This window comes from Heterodontus francisci, chromosome 2 (assembly GCF_036365525.1).
Source record: "Heterodontus francisci isolate sHetFra1 chromosome 2, sHetFra1.hap1, whole genome shotgun sequence".
NCBI lineage: Eukaryota > Metazoa > Chordata > Chondrichthyes > Heterodontiformes > Heterodontidae > Heterodontus > Heterodontus francisci.
Genome location: NC_090372.1, coordinates 175,869,988 through 175,887,448, shown reverse-complemented (window position 1 = coordinate 175,887,448; position 17,461 = coordinate 175,869,988). Strand labels below are relative to the sequence as shown.

At 45.2% G+C, this 17,461-nt stretch overlaps 1 protein-coding gene across 1 annotated transcript in view; it reads right to left on the bottom strand.

Annotated features, from left to right (window-relative positions):
* yme1l1b (YME1-like 1b) overlaps positions 1-17,461 on the bottom strand; it is a 62,349-nt gene that overhangs the window by 30,503 nt on the left and 14,385 nt on the right. Inside the window, exon 3 of the mRNA XM_068014092.1 lies at positions 9,736-9,907. Coding sequence (XP_067870193.1) covers positions 9,736-9,907 — 172 coding nt within the window. The remainder of the gene's footprint in view (positions 1-9,735; positions 9,908-17,461) is intronic.

Here is a 17,461-nt window from a genome sequence, read left to right as displayed (position 1 = left end):
AAGATGTCTCTTAAACGTTGCTATCGTATCTGCTTCCACCACTTCCCCTGGCAGCAACTTCCAGGCACTCACCACCCTCTGTGTAAAAAAACTTGCCTCGCACATCCCCTCTATACTTTGCCCCTCTCACCTTAAACCTATGTCCCCTAGTAACTGACTCTTCCACCCTGGGAAAAAGCTTCTGACTATCCACTCTGTCCATGCCGCTCATAACTTTGTAAACCTCTATCATGTCGCCCCTCCACCTCCGTCGTTCCAGTGAAAACAATCCGAGTTTTTTCAACCTCTCCTCATAGCTAATGCCCTCCGGACCAGGCAACATCCTGGTAAACCTCCTCTGTACCCTCTCCAAAGCCTCCACATCCTTCTGCTGGTGTGACGACCAGAATTGCACGCAATATTCTAAGTGTGGCCTAACTAAGGTTCTGTACAGCTGCAACATGACTTGCCAATTTTTATACTCTATGCCCCGACCGATGAAGGCAAGCATGCTGTATGCCTTCTTGACTACCTTATCCACCTGCGTTGCCACTTTGTGACCTGTGGACCTGTATGCCCAGATCCCTCTGCCTGTCAATACTCCGAATGGTTCTGCCATTTACTGTATACTTCCCACCTGCATTAGACCTTCCAAAATGCATTACCTCACATTTGTCCGGATTAAACTCCATCTGCCATTTCTCCGCCCAAGTCTCCAACTGATCGATATCCTGCTGTATCCTCTGACAATCCTCATCATTATCCGCAACTCCACCAACCTTTGTGTCGTCCGCAAACTTGCTAATCAGACCAGCTACATTTTCCTCCAAATCATTTATATATACTACAAACAGCAAAGGTCCCAGCACTGATCCCTGCGGAACACCACTAGTCACATCCCTCCATTCAGAAAAGCACCCATCCACTGTTACCCTCTGTCTTCTGTGACTGAGCCAGTTCTGTATCCATCTTGCCAGCTCACCTCTGATCCAATGTGACTTCACCTTTTGCACCAGTCTGCCATGCGGGACCTTGTCAAAGGCTTTACTAAAGTCCATATAGACAACATCCACCGCCCTTCCCTCATCAATCATCTTCGTCACTTCCTCAAAAAACTCATTCAAATTAGTAAGACACGACCTCCCCTTCACAAAACCATGCTGCCTCTCGCTAATAAGTTTGTTTGTTTCCAAATGGGAGTAAATCCTGTCCCGAAGAATCCTCTATAATAGTTTCCCTACCACTGACGTAAGGCTCACCAGCCTATAATTTCCTGGATTATCCTTCCCACCCTTCTTGAACAAAAGGGGAGAGTGGCAGAATGGTAACGTCACTGGACTAGTAATCTAGAGGCCCAAGTTAACGCCCTGGGGTCACTGGTTCAAATCCCACCATGGCAGCTAGTGGAATTTAAAATCAATTAATAAATAAAAATCTAGAATTTAAATCTCTCAGTAATGGTGCCATGAAACTATCAATTGTCATAAAAACCCATGTAGTTCACTGATGTCCTTTCGGGAAGGCAATATGCCATCCATATGACTCCAGACTCCTATCAATATGGTTTACTCTTAACAATCCTCTGAAATGGCCACTCAGTTCAAGGGGAATTAGAGATGGGCAACAACTGCTGGTGTGCCAGCGACGCCCACGTCCATGAAAGAAGAAAAAATATGTCATGTTTTAGCAAAGTCACACCTATGGAAGTAATTTTTCTATACTAGGCACAAAGTTACATGAAGTGAGCTGAAGCTGCAACAATGCGCGATCATTGTGGTTTTAATATTCTTCACAGAGAAAGCAGGCTTACATCACATTTAACCACCAAAACTAAACAGCAATTATAATGGGCATAAAGAAACGGATTTCACATTGGAGAGACGGGGTGCAATTTAGAGAGGAATTTGGGAGTGGAGGTGTTCCCACACATTTGCTGCCCTTGATTTCTCAGTAGTAGAGGTTGTGAGTTTAGGAGGTGCTGCAAAAGGGAACACCTGGCAAGTTACTACAGTGCATCCTGCACTCAGGAGACACCGAAGTCACTATATATGCCAGTGGTGGATGTTTAAGCTATTGGACGAGGTGATCATGTGGACTATTTTTATTTAGATGATGTTCCAGCTTCGAGTTGTTACAACTGCACCCATACAGGCAAGTGCAGAACCGTCCATTTCATTCTTGATTTATAGGCAGTGGAAGAGGCAATGGGGAGACAACCCTGAACGTCATGGGGAGGTGATTAGCATCTTTATTTGGAGACAGTTGGTTCTTGAAACTTTTGTGGTGCAACTACTAGTTATTTTTCAGCCCAAGCCTGGACTTCCAGGTCTTTCTGCCGGCAGGCACAGACTGATTCATTTTCTTAGGATTCGCAAAAAGGAGCTGGACACTGCAGTTATCAGTTAATAGCTGCATACTTGACCTTAATGGAGAGAAGATAAAATGATAAAAGCTGCTAAAGATACTTGGCCAAGGATGCTGTTCTAGGGCTCAGATGACTGGGCTACAAACTCGACCATCTTCCTTTTGTCAGGTCTGACTCCAGCATATTCACCCGGACTCCAATTTATTTCGGTTTCAGGAAGCCTTTTTTCCAGATGATGGATAGAGGAAATTAGAATTCTCACCCGAAATGCTGCAGCTGTTCTGGCAAATGAAATTTCTAACACTGATGGCTACAGATTTTTGTTAAGTAATGGTATCAATGGATAGAAATTAAAAGGAGGGTAAATGAGGAAAGATTGGACAGGCTAGGTTTGTATCCGCTGGAATTTAGAAAATTAAGGGGCGACTTGATTGAAACATAAAAGATCCTGAGGTGTCTTGACAAGGTGGATGTGAAAAGGATGTTTCCCTTTGTGGGAGAATCTAGAACTAGGGGACGCTGTTTAAAAATAATGGGTCAGCCATTTAAGACGGGAGAAGAATTTTTGTCTCTGCGGGTTGGGAGTCTTTGGAATTCTCTTCATCAAAAGGCAGTGGAAGCAGAGTCTTTGAATATTTTTAACGCAGAGATAGATTGATTCTTGATAAGCAAGGAGGTGGAAGGTTATCGGAGTAGGTGGAAATGTGGAGTAATCAGTTCAGCCATGAACTTATCGAATGGTGGAACAGGCTTGAAGGGCCGAATGTCCTACTCCTGCTCCTAATTCGTATGTTTGTAAATGTTGAGGTATAGATCGGCCATGACCTAATTGGATGGTAGTCAAGGCTCGAGGGACTACATTGTCTATTCCTATGTTCTTCAATTTTCAAATCAGAATGAATTAAAAACAAAATGCTGGAAATACTCAGCAAGTCTGGCAGCATCTTGGAAAGAGAAACAAAGTTAACATTTTAGCTCAATAACCTGACAGATGCCTTCTGTGTTGTAAAATTTTGATTTTATCTCCTTTATCAGAAAGATAGTAACTTGCAAAATTTTCCCTCACTGGCACTGATGTAAAATTTACTTGCCACCAAATATCAATTTTTCCTGTACAGAAAATCTGATATAAAAAGCAGAAACAAAGCCTCACTCCCAGAAAATGGTTAGAATGTGGAACGCACAAGTAGCAGTGATGCATTTAAGGGGAAGCTAGAAAAAAAACACAAGGGAGAAAGAAATAGAAGATTATGCTTAAGAGAGGTGGGAGGAGACTAGAGTGGAGCATAAACATTGGCATACACCAATTGAGTCAAATGGGCCGTTTCTCTGCTGCACATTGTGTTTTCACAGTTTTACCCAATTACTGCTCCAAGCAGCAAGATGCTATATCCCTCCAGAGCAACTGTTAAGGAGTTTTCAAAAAAATGTTTTGAACATTTATGAAGGTGGAGAAAACAGTAGCAGTGCAGCAAAGTAACCAGAAGGAAATGAATTAGAAAAAGCTACGGTCCAAATTCATAAGCAAAATGCAGTAGATGCTGGAAATCCTCAACAAGTCTGACAGCATCTGTAGAGAAACAGTGTTAATGCTTCAAGTCGATGACCATTTATCTGATTTAATGGAAGAGCATTGACCTGAAACATTAACTTTGCTTCTCTCTCCACAAATGTTGCCAGACCTGCTCAGTACTTCCAGCATTTTTCATTTTAGATCAAATTCATAAATTGGTCAGAAAATGGGACAAAGAACGGACAAGAATCTCCGACAGAAGAGAAAAATTAATCACCAGAAAAACTGCATGGTACAAAGAATGAACTAAAATGAATAAAGTAGTGGGAAAGGAAAGAAAGAAGCTGCCAAAATATGTTGTTTTGTTTGAAGAATTTAAGTCGGTCCATTTGTCCGTTTTTGTGGTTGGGATCTGGAGTAACTAATGCAATGTCTGTGGGGTTTGCAATGGCATTTTCCGATACACTTCATTAAGATAGTAGGAGTATAGCTTCACCCCTGATGAAATTTCCTTGTGTGCCAAAACCTAGAGTTCATGTGTGTACAACACAGCTGTTAGAAATCTTGTTCATGTGTGTGCCAAAATCTGGAAGGTGCAAGTACCCAGGGTACACCATAAACTGAGCATGTGGGAGCAGCGATCTCTCTCCATTGTGGGTAAGAACCTGGTCATCAGGTGTGAGGCGCTCACGTTGTTGCTGTATGTGGCGCAAGTCCGGCCCATACCCCACTCCTGCATCGTGGTGGTCACCTGAGCCATTTTCCACTTTATCTGGAGATCCAAAATGGACCGGATCCGGAGGGACACTATGTTCAAACCTCTGGATAAGGGTGGGAAAAATGAACCCAACGTCGACCTCATCCTGATGACCACCTTTGTGTGCGGCTGCATCAAGCTGCGCTTAGAGCCCAGTACGCAAACACCAAGCGTCACTACGTGAAGTTCCATCTGTCCCTGGTGTTGCGAAGGATGGTTCTGGTCACAATGCCTTGGAACGCTCCATCCAGTTGGACCGTGCCGTACCACCTATCCTTCGTGGGAATGTTTCTGCTGGAAAATACCTTTGACCACCAATCCATCAGGCAGTGGTCTGCACGGAATGTCCTCAAGGCCCTACGAGAAAAGGAGATGGTGGATTCTGTTGGATGGTTCCCCGAGCAGACTGCCAGTCATTTGGCAGAATGCCTCATCACCAGAACTTTAAAACAAGCACCAAGACGTAGCTTGGCTGGTGATGAGAAGGGCCCACCCAATCACATCCTTCCTGCACGCCCAGAGTCTTGCCCCCTCTACACACTGCCCTCAAGGTGGCTGCAGTGGGGAAGAGACAGTTGCCCACCTCATTCTGGAATGCGTCTTTGCAAAGCAGGTGTGGAAAGAGATGCAGTGGTTTTTGCCGAGGTTCATCCCAAGCAGCTCTAACACAGGAGTCTGTGCTCTACGGGCTGTTCCCAGGGATGCATACCGAGATAAACATCAACTGCTGCTGGAGGACCATCAATTCAGTGAAAGACACTCTTTGGTCTGCCCGAAACTTGCTGGTCTTCCAGCGCAAAGAGTTGTCCACAACCGAGTGTTGCAGACTGGCACATTCCAAGGTCCAGGACTATGTGCTGAGAGACGCACTAAAGCTTGGGGCAGCCACTGCAAAGGCTCAATGGGGAAAGATCACCGTTTAAGGTCCTCCCACCAAAGTGAACTGAAGGGCTGGACCCATGGGAAACTCCTCTGGCTGTATACACCAAATATGGGTTTGTTGTAAAATGTACATGGCATGTAAAACGGAATGGAAGGGTTGTGAGGCAACTCACTCCTGTATCGAAGAAAACGGATTTCCTTTGCACTTTTTGGAATGTCAACTTAGTGCTGTTTTGAACTGTTTAGGAATGCATTTTTTTTTTAAAAAAACAGATTTTTATGAATAAAGTATATTTTTGGGGGGAAAAAAGATCTTGTTCATGTTGTATCAAACCTTTTGCTGAGTCCATCAGGAAGCATAAAAGAGGGGTGACAATCCCAGGCAATGGAGGCACTCAGGTCAAAGCCTTCCCTGTACACAGAGGACGTTGTCATCTTCGACTTGGATCCGCTATCAGCTCTCAGATTAATGCGCATCTGCAATCAGTTCGAACTTGCCTCAGCAGCCAAGGTAAATCATGGCAAGAGCCAAGCAATAAATGCTGTCCTAGCCAGTGATGTTCACATCCCATGAATGAATACAAAAAACAGAAACTGGGTATGTGGGAGCAACTGTCCCTCTCCATCGCAGAGAAGAACCTGGTCATCAGGTGCGAGGTGTTCAGTGTTGCTGTATGTGGCATAGGTCTGGCCCATACCTCACACATGCACAGCAGCGGTCACCTGAGCCAGCTTCTACTTTATCTGGAGATCGAAACTGAACCATATCCGTATCAACACCATGTACAAATCTCCAGATAATGGGGGGGGTGTAAACCTACCCAAAGTTGCCCTCACCCTGATAGCTACCTTTATGTGCGGCTGCACAAGCTGCGCTTAGACCCTCGGTACGCAAACACCAAGTGTCACTAGGTGCTGAGGTTCTATTTGTCCCCAGTGTTGTGAGGGATGGGTCTGGCCACGTTGCCAAGGAACACTCCATTCAGTTGGACAGTGCTGTATTCTGTGCCTCGTGGAAAAGTTTGTGTAGAAAAACACCTTCGATCACAAGTCCATCATGCATCCGTCTGCACCCAACATCCTCGAGGTCCGGCAAGGAAAGGAGATGGTGGATCCCGTCAGATGGTTCCCTAAGCAGACCGTCAAAGTCATTTGACAGAATACCTCATCGCTAGAACTCAGCTACAAAGAGTCATGGACTGTCTCTCCCATGCCTATAACTCGTTCTCATCGACTACAAGCATCAAGCAAACCGTGGTCATGGGACAAGGTGTTGCATCCCTGCTCTAGAACAGACAAATAACACCCCACTAGAAGTTGTTAGCACATTCTGCTAGTTTGAATCCACGGTGACCGACAATCTGTCCCTTGAGGTAGAGCTAGATACACGCATATGGAAAGCAACAACCACCTTCGGTCGACTTGCAAAACACGCATGGGGTAACACCAAGCTGATGACCTGTATTCTCAGCACCTTGCTGCTTGGCTGTGACACATGGACAATTTACAACTACCAGGGAAAGCGGCACAATAATTTCCATCTTCGCTGTCTGCAGCACATTATGGGTATATCCTGACAGGACAAAAATCACAAATGCAGTAGTCCTCTCAAAGGCAGAGCTCCCAAGTGCATTGGCACTAATCAAACAGAGGCGGCTTCGGTGGATCGGACACATCCACAGGATGGAAGTCAGTTGCATACGCAAGAACCTTCTGTATGGGAGGTAGCCAGGGCCAGACAACCAGTGGGGCACCCAAAGCTCCGCTTCAAGGATGCTTGCAAGCGTGACATGAAGGCCCTAAATGTCGACTATCGCACCTGGGAGTCACTAGCAGGCGAAAGAGGGAAATGGCAACATGTCCAGTGGACTGGTGTGCACTACCACACCTTGGCAACAGGCGGCAACATCAAAAACACCTCCTCACAGCGTCACCTGGCAGCTTCAAGTGCAGCACTTGTGGTAGAACCTGCATCTCAAGATTGGCCTTCACAGCCATCAGCAATGGTGCACCAAGAGAACTCACCCCACATAAATGGATTGTTTGCTTTGTGTCCATCATCTTTCGTAAATGGAAGGATGCCAACCACAGGACAGATGTAACTTGGTTGGTGGTGAGAAGGGCCCACCCTGTCAGATCCTTCATGTACACCCAGAGTTGCAGTGCCACTGAACGATGTCCTTAAGGTGGCTGCAAAGGGGGAAAAGACTTGCCACCTCCTTCTGGAATGTGCCTTTGCAAAGACAGTCTGTAAAGAGATGCAGTAGTTTTTGTCAAGGTTAATCCTGAGCAGCTCCATAACGCAGGAATCTGCTCCATGGGCTGTTCCTAGAGACATACCGAGACAAACATCAATTGCAGCTGGACGACCATCAACTCTGTGAAGGAAGCTCTTTGGTTTGTCGCAAACTTGTTGGATCTTCCAGTGCAAAGAGCTGTCCGTGACTGAGTGTTACAGTCTGGGCATTCTAAGGTCCAGGACTATGTGTTGGGGAACACATTAAAGCTTGGGGCAGCCTCTGCAATAGCTCAATGGGGAAAGGCCACAGTCTATGGCCCTCCCACCACAGTGCACGAAGGGGCTAGAACCCATGGAAAACCCCTCCTCAGGCTTTATGCACCAGAGAAAGCTCGACATGAAATGCATATTGGAAATATGTGTAATTGGAAGTGTAGTGAGGCACCTCAGAGTGCCACATACTATATTGAAAGAAACTGAACTGTATTGCACTTTATATACTGTCAAATTTGAACTGTTATGTAATGTACTTCTACAAATTTTATGAATAAAGTGTATTTTTTGGAAAAAAGCTGTTATCTGAACAATCATTGTGGAATAAAAGATTCTTTCTCGAGCCTCTTATATGCTCAAGATGACCTTTGTACAGGATACAAGCTCTTTTACATCTCTCCAGAATTTGCTCTTTTTTTTTATCCTTACACCCCTGCCCTGCTTTTCAAATGTACTGAGATTCCACAAACCCCATCAGCTGCATCTTTGTGAAAGTAGTCAGTGTACTGAATTTAAACTGTAATTTTACAAGTTCTGTCCCAGGTGAGTTTTGCCCATCAGGAACGCCCAACAGGAACGTGAGTCGGTGGATTCATTAGGATGCTTCGTTCATTAGTCATAATAGGTGCAAGAGCCATTGACACCAGACTGTTGCCACAGTTCTCAAGATGAAGCTTCCAAGCTAGTTCACAAAATTTGTGTATGTATGTATGTATGTTCTGGTTAGTCATATAAATAGGAGGGGCAACTCTTCTCCCTCTCCCAATACCAATCTGAACAAAGATCCTGTTCAAAATGTTAAGCTAGCATTCTTTCAGATGCTCGTTGAACTGTTGCATACTTTCAGCACTTTGTTTTTAAATTTAGATCACTAACACAATTGTTCACGTTACAGTAAAAATTTAATTTGAATTGAAGAACTCTCATAAGTGAGCAGCTACGTTCACAACACAATATGCTATACACAGAAACATTTTAAAATGCACGGGAGCCTTAATTATCTATATTGGGACCAGTGTTCAATTTTCAGTTAATTAGCAGCAAGAAACAAAGCAATTTTTTGCATCAACAGCACAGTACTTCTGCTGGAAAGAACCTGCTGGCCCTGTAGTAGCTGATCAATTGATTTTCTGGCTCTCAGCAGTCTTGCCTTCAATTGCCAGTTCTTTGATTTGCCTATAAAGATGCCGACAAACACAAAGGGTTCATGTTTCCTCCAACTTCTGTTTGCTGTGCACAACCGGGTCCCTTTACGACTGAAGCACAGCCATGCTATGCTAGCGTGCAGCCTTTTTGTTCCCAGCGTGGCACACTCCCAATTGCTACACACTTTGGAGGGAACATTGCATAGGATGCAACCTACTGAAGATACTGCTAAAAATACTGCCAGCCTCCATCAATAAACACCACTTGCATTGCTAAGCCCAATCCCAATGTCAACCAACACACACTCTCCAGCAGGGAACCTCGACAAGAGTAAGTTTGTTTTTTTATACCCACTCCTAGTTGTTGCACAACCAAGATCAACTCAGTACACACTGAAACATAACTGCAGAATCTCGAAGTAGGTCAATCTGAAACCATTTTCCAGTGAACAGCAAAAGAAGTGCCCTTCCTCAAGTCTGCACCTCAAGATTACTGATGTGGCTCTCCAGTGAGGTGTCCTACATTTAATAGGGTAGAGAGTTTTTTGACAGGAGTGCCAAAAGAAAAAAAGTGCTACTTACCATGTTTATTTTCAAAGAAGGACTGTGATGAAACATGGGACATTTGCCAATGTGACGGTTGATTAGGGTTTGAGTCACTTGGAGACAAGCATGGGAGTAATCTGTCTACCAATTCATCAAGCTGGCTGGTTTTCAAATCAGACAGTCCAAATTCCCTTAAGTTAAGCACGGACTGAAAAAGTTCAAAAAATAATGGAAATGTGGTACCTCTCTAACAAATACATTTTATATTGTCTAATAAACGCAAACATTGTAACACCATTGTTAAAATTGCTGCAAAATTAAGTTTTAACCCATTCCTGCTTAAGATTCAAACAATTTCCAAAACCACAAAATTTCAAATACTAAACAGATTTTTACAATAAAAATACTAAAACTCCAGCTTTACATAATAACGGATTTTGGCATAGCTAGAATGAACAATATAAAGATTAGATTGCTGGAAGGCTGAGCTCAGAGCTAGGAAATCAACAGGAATGGGTGAAAAGAGAGCATATTTGTGGGAATGGGTTTACTGTGAATAACAACTTTAAGAATAAGGAGGCCACGTACTCCCAGAGAATTAGTACCTAAACGGAGTAGAGGAACAGAAGAATTTGGAGGTACAGACACAGAAATCGCCAAGTAGCAACACAGGTTAATAAGGCAATTAAAAAAGCAAACAAAGCACTGGGGTTAATTTCTAGAGGGAAAAGTTAAAAAGCAGAAAAGTTACATTAAACTTGTATAGAACCTTGGTTAAACCTCATAGTACTGTGAGCAGGATCGAGAGGCATTGCAGAAGGCCCAAAAAAAGATTTACTGGAATGGTGACAGAAATTAGGTTATACATGGATTTTAGTAAGGCATTTGACAAGGTCCCACATGGCAGACCGATCAGTAAAATGAAAGCCCATGGGATACAGGCAAATGTGGCAGGTTCGATCCAAAATTGGCTCAGGGCCAGGAAACAAAGGAAAGTCGTCGATGGATATTTTTGTGAATGGAAAGCGGTTTCCAGTTGCATTCCACAGGGCTCAGTGTTGGGTCCCTTGCTGTTTATGGTATATATGAATAATTTGGAGTTAAATGTGGGAGGTATGATTGGGAAATTTTCTGATGACACAAAAATTGGCCATGTAGTTAATAGTGAAGAGGATAGCTATAGCATCCAGAAAGAAATCAATGGCTCGGTTGACTGGGTGGAAAAGTGGCAAATGGAATTCAATCCAGATAAGTGTAAGGTAATGCATTTGGGAAGGGCAAATTTTTTTTTTTTTTTTTTTTTTAATTCATTCATGGGATGTAGGCGTTACTGGCCAGGCCAGCATTTATTGCCCATCCCCAATTGCCCTCGAGAAGGTGGTGGCGAGCTGCCTTCTTGAACCGCTGCAGTCCATTTGGGGTAGGTATACCCACAGTGCTGTTAGGAAGGAAGTTCCAGGAACTTGACCCAGCAACAGTGAAGGAACGGCAATATAGTTCCAAGTCAGGATGGTGTGTGACTTGGAGGGGAACTTGCAGGTGGTGGTGTTCCCATGCATTGCTGCCCTTGTCCTTCTAGTTGGTAGAGGTTGCAGGTTTGGAAGGTGCTGTCTAAGGAGCCTTGGTGCATTGCTGCAGTGCATCTTGTAGATGGTACAGACTGCTGCCACTGTGCGTCGGTGGTGGAGGGAGTGAATGTTTGTAGATGGGGTGCCAAACAGGCTGCTTTGTCCTGGATGGTGTCGAGCTCCTTCAGTGTTGTTGGAGCTGCACGCATCCAGGCAAGTGGAGAGTATTCCATCGCACTCCTGACTTCTACCTTGTAGATGGCGGACAGGCTTTGGGGAGTCAGGAGGCGAGTTACTCGCCTCAGGATTCCTAGCCTCTGACTTGTTCTTGTAGCCACCGTATTTATATGGCTACTCCAGTTCAGTTTCTGGTCAATGGTAGCCCCGAGGATGTTGATAATAGGGGATTCAACGATGGTAATGCCATTGAAGGTCAAGGGGAAATGGTTAGATTCTCTTTTGTTGGAGATGGTCATTGCCTGGCATTTGTGTGGCATGAACATTACTTGCCACTTATCAGTCCAAGCCTGGATATTGTCCAGGTCTTGCTGCATTTCTACACGGACTGCTTCAGTATCTAAGGAGTCACGAATGGTGCGGAACATTGTCCAATCATCAGCGAACATCCCCACTTCTGATCTTAGGATTGAAGGAAGGTCATTGATGAAGCAGCTGAAGATGGTTGGGCCTAGGACACTACCCTCAGGAACTCCTGCAGTGATGTCCTAGAGCTCAGATAATTGACCAACAACCATAGCCATCTTCCTTTGCGGTAGGTATGACTCCAGCCAGCGGAGGGTTTTCCCCGATTCCCATTGACCTCAGTTTTGCTAGGGCTCCTTGATGCCATATTCGGTCAAATGCTGCCTTGATGTCAAGGGCAGTCACTCTCACCTCGAGTTCAGCTCTTTTGTCCATGTTTGAACCAAGCTGTAATGAGGTCAGGAGCTGAGTGGCCCTGGCGGAACCCAAACTGAGCATCAGTGAGCCGGTTAGTGCAAAGCAAGTGCCGCTTGATGGCACTGTTGATGACGCCTTCCATCACTTTACTGATGATCGAGAGTAGGCTGATGGGGCAGTAATTTGGCCGGGTTGGACTTGTCCTGCTTTTTATGTAAAGGACATACCTGGGCAATTTGCCACATTGCAGGGCAGATGCCAGTGTTGTAGCGGTACTGGAACAGCTTGGCTAGGGGCGCGGCAAGTTCTGGAGCACAGGTCTTCAGTACTATTGCCAGAATATTGTCAGGGCCCATAGCTTTTGCAGTATCCAGTGCCTTCAGTCGTTTCTTGATATCAAACGGAGTGAATCGAATTGGCTGAAGTCTGGCATCTGTAATGCTGGGGACTTCAGGAGCAGGCCGAGAGGGATCATCAACTCGGCACTTCTGGCTGAAGATTGTTGCAAATGCTTCAGCCTTATCTTTTGCACTGATGTACTGGGCTCCTCCATCATTGAGGATGGGATATTTGTGGAGCCACCTCCTCCAGTTTGTTGTTTAATTGTCCACCACCATTTACAGCTGGATGTGGCAGGACTGCAGAGCTTAGATCTGATCCGTTGGTTATGGGATTGCTTAGCTCTGTCTATCGCATGCTGCTTACACAGTTTGGCACGCAGATAGTCCTGTGTTGTTGCTTCACCAGGTTGACACCTCATTTTGAGGTATGCCTGGTGCTGCTTCTGGCATGCCCTCCTGCACTCTTCATTGAACCAGGGTTGGTCTCCTGGCTTGATGGTAATGGTAGAGTGGGGGATATGCTGGGCCATGAGGTTAGGTTGTGGTTGAGTACATTCTGCTGCTGCTGATGGCCCACAGCGCCTCATGGATGCCCAGTTTTGCAATGCTAGATCTGTTCGAAATCTATCCCATTTAGCACGGTGATTGTGCCACAAAACACGATGGACGGTATCCTCAATGTGAAGGCGGGACTTCGTCTCCACAAGGACTGTGCGGTGGTCACTCCTGCCAATACTGTCATGGACAGAAGCATCTGCAGCAGGCAGATTGGTGAGGAGGAGGTCAAGTATGTTTTTCCCCCGTATTGGTTCCCCCACCACCTGCCGTAGACCCAGTCGAGCAGCTATGTCCTTTAGGACTCGGCCAGCTCAGTCAGTAGTGGTGCTAATGAGCCACTCTTGGTGATGGACATTGAAGTCCCCCACCCAGAGTACATTTTGTGCCCTTGCCACCCTCATTGCTTCCTCCAAGTGGTGTTCAACATGGAGGAGTACTGACTCATCAGCTGAGGGAGGGCAGTAGGTGGCAATCAGTAGGAGGTTACCTTGCCCATGTTTGACCTGATGCCATGAGACTTCATGGGGTCCAGAGTCGATGCTGAAGACTCCCAAGGCAACTCCCTCCCTACTGTCGACTACTGTCCCGCCACCTCTGCTGGGTCTGTCCTGCCGGTGGGACAGGACATACCCAGGGATGGTGATGGCAGTGTCTGGGACATTGTCTGTAAGGTATGATTCCGTGAGTATGACTATGTCAGGTTGTTGCTTGACTAGTCTGTGGGACAGCTCTCCCAACTTTGGCACAAGCCCCCAGATGTTAGTAAAGACGACTTTGCAGGGTCGACAGGGCTGGGTTTGCCATTGTCGTTTCCGGTGCCTAGGTCGATGCCAGGTGGTTCGTCCGGTTTCATTCCTTTTTATTGACTTCGTAGTGGTTTGGTACAACTGAGTGGCTTGCTAGGCCATTTCAGAAGGCATGTAAGAGTTAACCACATTGCTGTGGGTCTGGAGTCACATGTAGGCCAGACCAGGTAAGGACAGCAGATTTCCTTCCAGGTGGGTTTTTACAACAATCGACAATGGTTTCATGGCCATCATTAGACTAGCTTTTAATTCCAGATTTATTAATTAAATTCAAATTCCATCTTCTGCTGTGGTGGGATTCGAACTCATGTCCTGAGAGAAATACCCTGGGTCTCTGGGTTACTAGTCCAGAGATAATACCACTACGCCACCACCTACCCCTAAATAAAGCGAGAGTATACACAATAAACAGGAGAATATTGAAAGGGGTAGAAGAAGTGAGAGACCTCGGAGTGCATGTCCACAGGTCGCTGAAGGTGGCAGGACAGGTAGATAAAGTGGTGGGCAGCATATGGAATGCTTTCCTTTATTGCTGAGATATAGAATTCAAAAGCAGGGATGCAATGCTGGAACTGTATAAAACACTGGTTAGGCCACAGTTGGAGTAATACGTACAGTTTTGGTCACCACATTACAGAAAGGACATAATTGCTCTGGAGACAGTACAGAGGAGATTTATAAGAATGTTGTCATGGCTCAAAAGTTGCAGCTATAAGGAAAGATTGGATAGGCTAGGGTTGGTTTCCTTAGAACAGAGGAGACTGAGGGGTGACTTAATAGAGGTACACAAAATCATGAGGGGCCTAGATAGAGGAGACCGGAAGGACCCGATTCCCCTAGCAGAGAGGTCAATTACCAGCGGCACAGATTTAAAGTGATTGGTAGAAGGATTAGAGGGGACATGAGGAAAAACATTTTCACCCAGAGGGTGGTGGGCATCTGGAATTCACTGCCAGCAGCAGTGGTGGAGGCAGAAACCCTCAATTCTTTTAAAAAGTAAGTGGAAATGCATCTCAAGTGCTGTAACTGGCAAGGCTATGGACCAAGTGCTGAAAAGTGGGATTAGATTGGGCAGCTAGTTTTATTTCAGCCGGCATAGACACGACGAGCTGAATGGCCTTCTTCTGTGCTGTAATTTTTCTAGGGTTCGACCCATTAGGAAAGATTGAACTGATTGGGGTTCTTATCTCTAGGAAAAAAGACTGAGATGTGACCTGGTAAAAGTCTTTTAGATAATGAAAGGGTTTGAAAGGATACACACAGAGATGATGTTTCCACTTGCAGGGGAGACCAGAACTCAGGGCCATAAATGTAAAATAGTCATTAAGAAATTCAATAGGGAATTCAGGAGAAACATCTTTTCCAAGGGAGTGGACAGAATGTGAAATCTGCCACCACAAGTAGATGAGGTGACCAGGATAGATGCATTTAAGGGGAAAGCAAGATATACATGAGGGAGAAAGGAGTAGAAGGACATGTTATTGAGGTGAGATGAAGCAAGGGTGGGAGGAGACACCTGTGGAGCATAAACACTGGTATGGACCTGTTGGAGCAAATGGCCTATTTTCTGTAAATACTATGTAATTTATGTAGACATTCATATCCAAGCTATGTTCCTGACTCTAGCTGGGAAGTCTTAAGAAATCTCCATTTGAAAAGATAAGAGAACGTAAGCGAAGATCGCAAAGTCAAGTCACCGGGGATGCCCCCACAGACCCTAGCGCATGGGTATTAAAAAAGCATTAGCAAAATGTTAGCAGTTCTGGGTATCACACCTTAAGAAGGATATACTGGCCTTGGAAAGAGTGCAGCATACATTTACCAGAATGATACCTGGACTCCAAAGGTTAAATTATGAGGAGAAATTACACAAACTAGGGTTCCATTCGATGGAATTTAGAAGGTAAAGGGTGATTTGATCCAAGATTTCACGGTATTAAGGGGAACAAATAGGGTAGATAGAAACTATCGCTGCTGGACAGGGCATCTAGGACCAGGGGGCATAGCCTAAAAATTAGAGCCAGACTTTTCAGGACAGAAATTAGGAAATACTTCCACATGCAAAGTGTGGTAGAAGTTTGGACCTCTCTTCCACAAATGGCAACTGATACTCGATCAATTATTAATTTTAAAATGGGATTGTTAGATTTTTGTTAACGAAAGATATTAAGGAATATGGGGCAAAGGCATGATCTCATTGAATGGTGAAAGAGGCTCAAGGGGCTTTTTTTTTTTAAAATTCATTCATGGGATGTGGGCATCGGTGGTTATGTCACCCTTCATTGCCCATCCCCAATTGCCCTTGAGAAGGTGGTGAGCTGCCTTCTTGAACTGCTGTAGTACACGTGAGGTTGGTACATCCACAGTGCTGTTAGGGACTTCCAGGATTTTGACCCAGTGACAGTGAAGGCACGGCGATATAGTTCCAAGTCAGAATGGTGTGGGACTTGGAGGGGAACTTGCAGGTGTTGGTGCTCCCATGCATTTGCTGCTCTTGTCCTTCTAGCTGGTAGAGGTCGCGGGTTTGGAAGGTGCTGTCTAAGGAGCCTTGGTGCGTTGCTGCAGTGCATCTTGTAGATGGTACACACTGCTGCCACTCTGCATCGGTGATGGAGGGAGTGAATGTTTAAGAAAGGGGTGCCAGGCTGCTTTGTCCTGGATGGTGTTGAGCTTCTTCAGTGTTGTCAGAGATGCACCCATCCAGGCAAGTGAAGAGTGTTCCATCACACTCCTAACTTGTGCCTTGTAGATGGTGGACAGGCTTTGGGGAGTCAGGAGATGAGTTACTCACCGCAGGATTCCTAGCCTCTGACCTGCTCTTGTAGCCACGGTATTTATATGGCTACTCCAGTTCAGTTTCTGGTCAATGGTAGCCCCTAGGATGTTGATAGTGGGGGATTCAGCAATGGTAATGCCATTGAATGTCAAGGGGAGATGGTTTGATTCTCTCTTGTTGGAGATGGTCATTGCCTGGCACTTGTGATGGGAAAAATGTTACTTGCCTCTTATCAGCCCAAGCCTGGATAATGTCCAGGTCTTGCTGCATTTCTACACGGACTGCTTCAGTATCTGAGGAGTCGTAAATGGTGCTGGACATTGTGCAATCAGCGAACATCCCCACTTGATTTGATAGCTATCACTGAAACGTGGTTGCAGGATGACCAAGACTGGAATCTAAATGTTCCAGGATAGTCAATGTTCCAGAAGAATAGGCAGAAAGGAAAAGGAGGTGGGGTAGCTTTGCTATTAAAGGAAGGGATCAGTGCAGTTGCGAGTAATGATATAGGTGTAATAGAATGTGATGTAGAATCAGTTTGGGTGGAATTGAGGAATAGCAAGGGAAAGGAATCACGGGTGGGAGTGGTCTATAGGCCCCCAAAGAGTAGCCTCTCTGTAGGACAAGATATAAATCAGGAAATAATGGAGGCGTGCAAGAAGGGCACTGCAATTATCATGGGTGATTTTAATCTGCATATAGACTGGACAAATCAAATTGACAAGAATAGCATGGAAGACGAATTTGTAGAGTGCCTCAAGGATTGTTACTTAGAGCAATACGTTGCAGAACCTACCAGGGAACAGGCTATTT